This window comes from Erithacus rubecula (genome assembly GCF_903797595.1).
Source record: "Erithacus rubecula genome assembly, contig: scaffold_155_arrow_ctg1, whole genome shotgun sequence".
In the NCBI taxonomy this organism is placed as follows: Eukaryota; Metazoa; Chordata; class Aves; order Passeriformes; family Muscicapidae; genus Erithacus; species Erithacus rubecula.
In genome coordinates this window covers 16163-27653 of record NW_027636149.1, presented here as the reverse complement: position 1 = coordinate 27653, position 11491 = coordinate 16163, and the positions used below count along the sequence as shown (strand labels likewise).

The window sequence follows — 11491 nt, the reverse complement described above, 5'->3', positions numbered from 1 at the left end:
TAAGTGAACCCCAATTTAGCCCCGAGGTACAGGGGGGGGTTTAGACGGGGTGGCTCCAGGCCCGTGGGGGGGGTGTACCCCGCGGGGTGGTAGCGGCGGCGGCAGTTACAGTGCGGAGCAGGGAGCACGTGCGCGGTGTTGCGCAACCCGCCGGCATTACACGTGCTCAGCCAAGCTCTGCCTGGCGTGTGCTGCCTTATTGCTGTTAATCACAGGCGCGGGGAATTCCCTGAGGAGGGTTTCCCCGGGAACGGCTGTGTGGCCATAAGGGCAGCCACGTGTTGTGACAAAGCCCAGCACTCCCACACAGAAACATCACCTGGGTTTGCGACTAACTGCTATTGTGTAACTTTTTGCGAGAGTACGGGACCTGTGCATTTTGTTTTTATAACATCAGAATGGGGGGGATATTCTCTGCACAGCAAAAGAGTATTATTTCTCAGCTTAAAGAAATGTTAGATGCACAGGATGTTGTAATTTCTAAGAAACAGATTGGAAAGTTTGTTAGCTGGTTGTCTCGAGAAATTATAGAATTTGAGAAGCAAAATATCAATTCAATTTTATTTTGGGACACTGTTGGAAATTTATTAACTTCTAAAATACAGAAAGGTGATATCACTGCTGCTTTATTTTTGCCTATATTTTTAAATGTTCACAAACAATTATCACAATTAGAAAACAATGATCAACCACAGGAAAATTCTTTAAAGCCCCCTATACCTAATTTGGAACCTTCTGTCCCTAAATTAAAAAGTAAATTAGAAATACCTCAAGAAACTACTAATGCTAAAGATCCCCTGAAATGTACAGACTTAAAAACTTCTGAACAGCCTGCTACAAACTTGCCAGTGTATCCATCTCCGTCAGCCTTGCCTTCTGAGCATGCTAATTTAGAAAATCACCCTTCTCTAGTGCAGACAGAGAAACCTGTAGTACCTTCTTACAATATGCCTTTTTCTCCAAATAATCCGTTCCTGCATCCAGCACCTATACCTCAGTATTTTTCTGGCTGTTTTAACCCATTCTTCCAACCCTGTAACCCTACACCATCTCCTAACCCTTCTATTCACACCGGGAGGGAGGAGCCACACCCAGGAGCAGGAGCGGGAGGGGGAGGGGGAGGGGAAGCATGTGTCTCAGTTACACAGCCTCAGACTGCAGAGGCACAGAATCAATTAACCCCTAACGTACCAGTTAACCCTGAACCTGACCGTATTTTGGATTCAGCCCCGGTTCATTATGTAGGTAAAAATAATGGTAAAAGAAGCTACCAACCATTATCATACCAAGACCGTAAAGATATTTGCAAATTACAGCACCAGTTTGGGAGACAAAGTGAAATATTTAAAGGCATTTTAAAAGCAACTTTTACATCAAATGAACTTGTTCCGCATGATTTAAAGGACCTTTTCAAGTGTTTGCTAACCCCAGCTGAATATGAATTATGGTCTAATATTTGGAAACGTTCCTTAAGCAGTCTTTTAATAGAGCTTCACCAAAATCCTGAACATTCTAAGGATTCTGATAATAATGAACTTACATTAAATCATTTATGTGGGGAGGGGGAAATACACTGCCCTGAAAAGCAAACTAAATTGTTGTCTAAATTTATTTTGGATAAGGTTTGTAATGCTGCTGAAAACGCCTTTATCAAATTGCCGACAGTTGAAGTAACTAGTAGTTATGTTAATATTAAACAATATTCTTCTGAGACTTTTTTAAGCTTTGTAGATCGCTTAAAGGCACAGGTGGAACGACAGGTGCATAATCCAGCCATGCAGGCAGAACTGATTAGAGAATTAGCAGAGAAAAACGCCAATCAAGCTTGTCGGAGAGTCATCCTCAGTCTGCCACTATACCCAGAACCAACCCTAGCACAGATGATAGAAGCCTGCACACACAGAGCAGAGATGTTCAGTTCTCCAGAGAGGACCCCGAGTCCAGCACCACCTGAGCCTTCAGCACCTGAACCACCACAGATGAAGAAGCCGCAGATGTCATCACAGCAGCTGAAAAACATCACCTGTTTCCAGTGTCAGCAGCAAGGACATATGGCTAGAGACTGTCCTCAGAACAGGAAACAGAATAAATTCAACAAACAAAAAAACTAGGAATGAGACGCGAGCCTGCTATAAACACCATAACGCGCCAGGATATAAATTCTGCAGGCTACACTCTAGCAAAAGACTCTCCCTTAAAAATAAAGGGGGAGGAGGGGATGGACAATGTGGGTATAACAGATAATGTAAATGTTAAATGTTCTCTTGACCAGGTCAGGCAGTCTTGTGGTCGTGTTAGGCTCCAGACTACCAAAGGTTTTCATTTCAGATCTGCTGAGTGGACTATCATCCTGGTGGACGTTTCGAGCCCCCTAATTGATAGGATGGTTTGCCACACAGAGCGTGAGTATTTTGTTGTGGGAGACACAGCACACACACCTTTAGAACTTGAGATAGCACCTATGATCATAAAGGGAAAAATATCCAGTGTTATCATATTAGCACGATGCTCTCAGCCACCTTTCTGTTTGCGTGAGGGGCAAGTTCTGGCCCAAGCTTTTCCTATTCCAGCAGATATTACAGCAGATGATAAGTCGCCAGAGGTTTACTGGGCAGAGACGTGAAGAAAAGCCTTCCCTAGCATGCAACCTGACACATAAATCAGACCATCTACATGTGCAAGGTGTTCTGGACACAGGCTCAGATGTCACCATTATACCTGAAAGGATGTGGCCTTCACAGTGGGAATTGCAGCCTGTGGCTGGGCAAATTCAGGGTATAGGAGGAGTTAAATTGGCTAAAATAGCAAAAAGCCTTGTGCAGATTGAGGGACCGGACGGCAAATTGGCCAGTGTTCGTCCGTTTGTAATTGATTACAAGTGTCCCTTGTGGGGAAGAGATGCCATGTCACAATGGGGAATTAAAATGATAATTCCAAAAACTCAGGATTTTTAGAAGCGGCCACTGTGCAGTGCCGGGTCCAGAAGCTAACATGGCTAAATGATACACCTGTCTGGACCACTCAGTGGCCATTAAGAAAAGAAAAGTTACAGGCACTGGAAAAACTTGTAGAGGAGCAATTAGCAAAAAATCACATAGAGGAAACAACAAGCCCCTGGAATTCTCCAATCTTTGTAATAAAAAAAACAGGGAAAGACAAATGGAGATTATCACATGACCTTAGAGAAATAAATAAAGTAATTCAAGACATGGGATCTCCCCAACCTGGGATGCCTTCTCCAACTATGTTACCTAGAGATTGGCAATTGGCAGTATTAGACATTAAAGATTGTTTTTTCCAAATCCCATTACACCCTGAAGATGCTCCCAGGTTTGCATTCTCAGTACCATCATTGAACAGAGAGGCTCCAATGAAGAGATACCACTGGAAAGTGCTTCCACAGAGTATGAAGTGCAGTCCTGCTATTTGCCAGTGGTATGTAGCTTCATTGTTGTCTCCTGTGCGTGCACAGAGAAAAGAAGCAATCATATTACATTATATGGATGATGTCCTGGTGTGTGCTCCTGATAACTTCATACTCCAAAACACGCTTGACCTAGTAGTTAAAGTTTTAACCTCTGCTGGATTTCAATTACAGGATGACAAGGTTCAAAGGATGCCGCCTTGGAAGTATCTGGGCCTAGAGATCACTGCCAGGACCATTGTTCCACAGAAATTAGAAATTAATTGTAATCCCAAAACTCTAGCAGATCTCCACTCTTTGTGTGGTTCATTGAACTGGGTAAGACCTTGGTTAGGCCTCACTACTGAGGACTTACAACCCCTTTTTAATTTATTGAAAGGGGAGAGAGAGCTGGTTTCTCCCAGGGAACTGACACCTGAGGCAAAAGCTGCAATTGAAAAGGTACAGAAAGCTCTGTCTGAGAGGCAGGCTCACCGCTATCAGCCTGAACTGCCTTTCAATTTCATTGTTCTGGGGAAACTGCCACACTTACATGGTTTAATATTTCAATGGGTTGAGGGGCAGAGGGACTCACTCCTAATCATAGAATGGGTCTTCCTCTCCCACCAAAGATCCAAAACTATTACACAACCACAGGAGCTTATGGCTCAGTTGATTCAAAAAGCAAGAATGAGGCTGCATGAACTATCCGGTTGTGATTTCACATGCATACACCTGCCAGTTAAACTTTCTGGAGAGGGAAAGAATTCTCCTGAAAGGCTGACAAAAGAAATGTTTGAACATCTGCTAAAAAGCAATGCCAGCCTCCAGATATCTCTGGATAGCTACAGTGGACAGATATCTGTTCACAGCCCAGCACATAAGTTGTTTAATGAGGAATTCCACCTCATCCCTCGTGAGAAGAGGAGCAGGAGACCACTCGAGGTGTTCACAGATGCATCAGGGGCCTCTCATAAGTCGGTGATGACTTGGAGAAACCCACAGACTCAGCATTGGGAAGCTGATGTTGAGTTTGTGGAGGGGTCACCCCAAATTGCAGAACTGGCTGCAGCTGTGAGAGCCTTTGAGAAGTTCTCAGAGCCTCTTAATCTGGTAACAGATTCAGCTTATGTTGCTGGGGTAGTGTCTAGAGCGGAGCAGGCAGTGCTTAAAGACATTGATAATGAGCAGCTCTTTAGGCTGCTGTCAAAACTAATGTATTTGGTTTCACACAGGGAACATCCCTTCTATGTGATGCATGTGAGGTCACACATGGATTTGCCAGGTGAGATCACAGAAGGGAACTGTATGGCAGACACTCTTGCAGCTCCAGCTGAAAAGGCATGCCTTCCTGACATCTTCCAACAGGCAAAGCTGAGCCACCAGCAATATCACCAGAATGTACCAGGTTTGGCCCGTCAGTTCCAGCTAACACGGAGTCAGGCTAGAGCCATTGTGGCCACCTGTTCCAGCTGCCAGCTCCAGGCCATGCCATCACTGGGTACAGGGGTTAACCCTCGGGGCCTTGGCAGCTGTGAGGTGTGGCAAACAGACATCACACACATTCCTAGCTTTGGATGCCTCAAATATGTTCATGTGAGTATTGACACATATTCAGGTGCAGTTTATGCCTCAGCTCATGCAGGGGAAAAGGCAGCACATGCAAAACAACACCTAGTACAAGCCTTCTCAGTTCTGGGAATCCCTAGAGAAATAAAAACAGACAATGGCCCAGCATACATATCCAAGGAGTTCCTGGAATTCACCCAGCAGTGGGGAGTAAATCATAAAACAGGCATCCCATACTCCCCTACAGGCCAAGCTGTGATCGAACGCACACACCAGACACTCAAACAAATTTTAGCTAGGCAAAGAAGTACAACTGTGTGGATGTCTCCCCAGCAAAAGCTCTGTAAAGCTCTGTACACAATCAATTTCTTGAATTGTTCATTTGAAAATATGAGTCCTCCTGTGGTCCGTCATTTTAACAGCAGTAAACAGTTTAAGTTGTCTCAGCACCCACCAGTGTTGATTAGGGATCCAGAAACATGGAAAACCAAGGGTCCCTATGAGCTAATAACCTGGGGAAGGAGTTATGCATGTGTATCCACTCCCTCAGGCCCTCGGTGGATTCCCCAAAAGTGGGTTAAACCTTTTGTTCCCAAAACTCCAGCTACAGCAGAAGAGGAGGAGAAGCAAGTAACAGTTGCTTCAAAAAGAAGACGCCGCAGAGGAAAAGAAAACAAAAGTTTCATGAAGGAATACCCTTCAACAGAAAGAGACTTATAACATGTTTTAAAATGTTTGTTTTTTCTTTTAGAAAAAAGCTACTCTCCAGTTAACCCTGTGAAGAACCTCATCAAAGTTGTCTTCTTGTTAACAAAAAATCAGAAAATGAACTGTTTAGAAGCTGGGGGTTCTCAGGGTGGTGGACTTCTATTGTAAAACAATTTTGTTATTCTTTGTTGTTATTTTCCTTGTAATAATGGCATTTGGGATCTTATGTCATTTAATTTTTAAGGCCATTAATGGTATCATTCCTTCTACCTCAGTAGACAATCATATAGAGATGACAAATATAGAACAATCTAACCCTCCTTCTTATTACAAATAGTGGGCAAAAAAATAATTCGGACTAGAATTAGTTTAATATCACCCCCTCATTAAAAATAAAACGGGGAGATGTTGTAATGAGGTACAAAGAATGATTCAGCATACCTCTGTTCGTCTCTTCCGGTTGGTCCCTGGCTCCCTGTCCTTCTTCCTGTCCTGTGACCTTCCCCTGTGACCTTGTAGCCCACTTGGAGTTCCTGTATTACCCCCTGTGTCCTTACCCCATTGTCTGCCATCCAAGGCCACTCCCATTACCCTCTCCTGAATACCCCGCTCCCAGAGAGGATGTCTCTTTCCTGCCCACCATCGCCATGAAATAAACCTGGGACCTGAAAGAGCCTCTTTTGTATCCTTTTCTAACCCATGCGGATACTTTGTCTGATCCTAAGTAATTAGGAAAAGACACAGAAATCTTAGCAAGGAAGGTACAGCCTCCCCAAACCTCCTATTCCATATCCTCCCTTGAACCTGGCATTTCCCCCCAAATTTCAGAAGTTCATGCTTGTGCAGACCCTCGCCTGTTTCAGGAGCTAAGCTGTCTGGGCCCAGTAACAAACCTGCTGCCCAAAGTCAGTAGAAACCTTATGATCTATTTCAAAGACCTTAACACCCATCCCTTCACCCATCAAATGATTTGTAAAGATATTAGCACACATCTTTCCTCTCAGATTGATGTTTCCTGTGCTGCTGACAGTCTTTTAAACCCAGCCCTCAGCCTGACCTCTCTGCTGCTGTAGCTCCATGGAAGGAGGCTGTTGTCTCTTCCCCCTTCCATGGGCAGTCCAGTGTTCAGCCACCTCCAGGACAGCAGAGCCCCACGTCACTGTGCCTGGGAAGACAAAAACCATCATTCCAAATGTCCCCCATCCTCCTCCTTCTTCCCAGGCACTTGGCCCTGGCAGTGGGGTTTGCCGCTGGTGGCCACAGGAAACAGGAGACCCCTGTGATACTGTGGGGCCACCTGGGACCAAGGGTTCATTGTGACACAGCAGGGCCATGTGAAGCCAAGGAACCATTGTGACACTGCAGATGCAAGGAGAATATTGTGACACTAAAGAAACTCATGGAACCAAGGGCCCATTGTGACATTGTGGGAACTCATGAAACCTACGGGGCATTGTGACTTTGCACAGCCTTGTGGAACCAAGGAGACACTGTGGTGACACTGTGGGGCCATATGGAACCAAGGATTCCTTTTTGATACTGAGGAACCTCATGGAACCAAGGGTCCATTGTGAGACTTTGAAACTACAGAGATCATTTTTAGAGTACTGAATGTCAAGGAACCAAAAGTCCACTTGACAGATTAAAGTGTCATGGAACCAAAAAGAGCACTGTGACACTGTAAGGCCTCATGGAACCAAAGATAAATTGCGAATGTACGGAACCTCATGGAACCAAGAGTCCATGGTGATACAGCAACACCTTATGGAACCAAGGAGTGCAAAGGTCTCAAACAGTCCTTGCAGGGTTCTGCCTTGGAGAAGGGGAACATCCTTGGTGGCACCTTGGGCTTGGCACACACCTGAGGAATGTGTCTCTTTTTGATGGGGAAACTTAAAAGTTTTGGATTACTTAAAAAAACCAAGAAATTGTCTTTTGGCCTGACTGCAGTCAGTTATCCAGCAGAGCAGGTCCCAGGTGAATGAAGACAGACAACATGGGGTTGGGGAATGTGGAGCAAGATTGTTCACAGTGGGTCAGACCTCAAGACACAGCTTCTCTGAGCAGGACAGACCACCTGAGGAGAGAACATGGACTCAATACCCATCACAGAATGCTGCATCACCTCTGCTCTAAAGAGAACAGTAATAAAATATACTCCTTAAAACAGGAAATGTGAATTTCTTAGAAGCTCTTTGAAATATTTCTTCATAACAGTATCAGGAAATCTCCCTAATGAAATGCACCACACCAGAGGGAAATCAAGGCAGGACTTGCTTTGTCTGGACTTGCTTGATCCCAGTGAGCCTCATGGTGCCTTTGGTGCTGACACTTGAACCTCACACCTGAGAGGAGATTGCACAAACCTTTCTAGGAAACAAAGTCAGAAGAAAAACCCAAAGCATCTCAGAGCATTAATGGGTCCCTCTGAGGTCCATCCCCAACACAGGCTCCTCATGAACTCCTTGAAGGAGAGAATTGGAGGCCATGATTGCACAAATTTTTTTCAGAGACTCAAAGAAAGGAAAAAGGAAAGTACCTTAAAAATCTGAAGTACCTTGAAGCATTAATGGGCCCCACTGAGTGTTATTACTAATAAGGTCTCTCAAGGGACTAATTAAAGCAGATAATTGGAGGCCATGATTGCACAAAGCTTTCAGAGACTCAAACGCAAAAGCAAAGCCCAAAGTCGTTTGAAAAACCTGCAGTTCCTGGGTACATGAATGAGCTCCCCAGGGCCATTCCTGACCAAGGCTCCCCAGGGACTGGTCCCAGAAGATCCCTGTGGCCACTGGGATGTGGGGGGATGCTGAGGGCAGCACAAGGGGTGACAGTGCCCAGCCTTGCTGGGGCTGTGCCAGGAGGCCCCAGTGGCTCAGGACAAGGTGTCTCCTCCCAGCCCTTGGTGGCACAGACCCTGCTGTGCCCCAGGGCACCAAGACTTGGCTTCTCTTTGTCCCCACCTGTCATCTCTGCCTCCAATTCTCTGCTCTGATTGTGGCTTGGGGATACTTTTTCAGTTGTGTCCCTCAGTGGGACCCATTAAACTTCAAGAAACTTTGGAGTTTGATTCTGACTTGGAGTTCTTGAGAGGCTTCTCCAGCTCCCTCTCAGGGATTGATGTTCAGGGCTTCAGCACTAACCCCAAGAGGGCCATTAAAAGTCCTTGTGCTGTGTCATTGCTGCTGCGCTGGGCTGGACTTCTGGCACAGAGGGCCATCCTAGCTATTAAGAAGAGGTTCAAAAGCACATTTCTCTAGATAAGCAGCTCTTTTACCAGCCCAGCAGGGCTGGGGCTCTGCCTGCGGCCACCCCAGGCACAACACAGAGGCACAGAGAGTTTAAATCAGTCAGGGCTGGGAAGATGCTCAGAAGTGATTGGAGCAGAATCACTCCCAGCCCTTGACACAGGAAGCCTCTGGCTGCAGGACAGGGCAGTTGCAGCTCCTGGAGAGATATCCTAAAGCTGGAACATCCCAATGCCTACAGACTCTGTGAGTACATTCTCTGATTCTCTCTTGTGTAGAGCAGCCAGGGGTGCCCAGGGCTGTGCGGCAGGGCAGGGTCCTGCAGCCCAGGGCACTGTGCTGGGGCAGGGACTCTGCTGCCAGCCAGGGAGAGCTCTCATCCAGCCCTGGGAGCGGCTCACAGCACTGGGGGACAAGGTCTGGATGGAAGGAGATAGCTGGTAAGGCTTGGAAGTGTTCTCCTTGTGTGGTGAGGATGCTGCATTGTTCAGGACTCATGTGTCATGACTCTAGCATGACGTTTCACTCCCGAATATTTTGAATTAGATTATACAGGGAGCATAGCAAGGCAGGATCTGTTATTACATCTACTGCTCTGGGTTGCCTGGATGGGAAATAGCAGACTGATATTCATCTCTCAGTTCAGGTTGAGAAAAAAAAAAAAAAAATTCTCTACATCTTAATAAACAAGGTGAAGGGAGAAATCAGCACAAGTTCACTTACAGGCAGCATCACTGTCGCTTTTCCAGCCTCCTCGGGGTTGCTCTGATGCTGCCATCAGAAGCTGCAGAGGCAGAGCTGGCTCTGGGCAGTGCCCTTTGGTGGGAGGGGTATGCAGAGCAGAGCTGAACCCCCAGGGCTGGGCTGGGATGGGCTCTGGCACCACTGGCAGGGCCCAGCACTGGGCACAGGAAAGCAGCTGCTGGCAGGGACAGCTCCAGGCAGCAGAGCCCTGGGCAGGCATTGGTGGGGAAAGTCCCACCAAAGCTGGGCTGGGATATTTAAATTCTCTCCAAACTGAACTATTCCATGATTAACTTTTTTACAGATCTCCGTGCCAAGACACAGCAAATGTCCAACAGCAGCTCCATCAGCCACTTCCTCCTGCTGCCATTGGCAGACACGCGGCAGCTGCAGCTCCTGCACTTCTGCCTCTTCCTGGGCATCTCCCTGGCTGCCCTCCTGGGCAATGGCCTCATCATCAGCGCTGTAGTTTGCGGCCACCACCTGCACACCCCCATGTTCTTCTTCCTGCTCAACCTGGCCCTCACTGACCTCGGCTGCATCTGCACCACTGTGCCCAAAGCCATGCACAATTCCCTCTGGGACACCAGGAACATCTCTTACTCAGGATGTGCTGCTCAGGTGTTTTTCTTTGTGTTTTTCCTTTCATCAGAGTATTTTCTCCTGACCATCATGAGCTACGACCGCTACGTGTCCATCTGCAAACCCCTGCACTACGGGACCCTCCTGGGCAGCAGAGCTTGTGCCCACATGGCAGCAGCTGCCTGGGCCAGTGCCTTTCTCTATTCACTGCTGCACACGGTCAATGCATTTTCCCTGCCCCTGTGCCATGGCAATGCCCTGGGCCAGTTCTTCTGTGAAATCCCACAGATCCTCAAGCTCTCCTGCTCCAAATCATACCTCAGGGAATTTGGGCTCCTTGCTGTTAGTGCATGTTTAGGATTTGGCTGTTTTGTGTTCATTGTTTTCAGTTATGTGCAAATCTTCAGGGCTGTGCTGAGGATCCCCTCTGAGCAGGGACGGCACAAAGCCTTTTCCACCTGCCTCCCTCACCTGGCCGTGCTTTCTCTGTTTGTCAGCACTGGTATATCTGCCAACCTGAAGCCCCTCTCCATCTCCTCCCCATCCCTGGATCTGTCCCTGTCAGTTCTGTACTCGGTGGTGCCTCCGGCCCTGAACCCCCTCATCTACAGCCTGAGGAACCAGGAGCTCAATGCTGCAGTGTGGGCACTGATGACTGGCTGCTTTCAGAAACATTAAACTACAGGCCAGTTCCTGAAAATCACTTGTAATAAAAGTCATCTTTGAAACTTCTTGCTGGTTCATTTTGGAGGTTCTTTTACATTGTCTTACCTTTTTTTTTAATACTGTCAACAAAGAAATGTCATTGGTTGTGCCATTTCTAATTTGGTTTCTCTTCTCCTTCCCTGTAGCTACAAAATGTGACAATGTGGCTCTGCACTCTCAGAGGCCTTAAATGAACTAAAGGGTCTCCCAGCAACGTTTTCACTGTAGATCCCCATTTTGTTCCCTTTTCTGGAGCTGCAGCAGCAATGTCTGTGTGCAGAGCTGGGGCAGATCAGTGCTGGCACAGCAGCTCTGCCCAGGAGCAGCAGCACTTGGTGTTGACAGTGCTGCTCCTGTGCCACTGCCCCGCTGCCCTCCTGCCCCTCGTGTTGCTGCAGGGCCTGAGTGCTCTCGGGGTTGGGCACAGCCCTGGGGGTGGCAGTGCCGGGGCTGCAGCAGGGACAAGCCATGGACACTGCTGGGGCAGCGCTGACACCTCAGGGCAGGGCCTGGGGGCTTCAGGCTCCTGCAG

At 47.2% G+C, this 11491-nt stretch overlaps 1 protein-coding gene across 1 annotated transcript; it reads left to right on the top strand.

The window, feature by feature from the left end:
• Window positions 1-9086: 9086 nt before the first annotated feature.
• On the top strand, window positions 9087-10980 carry LOC306815557 (olfactory receptor 14I1-like). Its single transcript, XM_079332131.1, has 2 exons — window positions 9087-9174; window positions 9977-10980. Exon 2 carries the CDS (start codon window positions 10000-10002, stop codon window positions 10930-10932), a length of 933 nt encoding a protein of 310 aa, XP_079188257.1. The 5' UTR covers window positions 9087-9174; window positions 9977-9999; the 3' UTR covers window positions 10933-10980.
• Window positions 10981-11491: the final 511 nt, after the last annotated feature.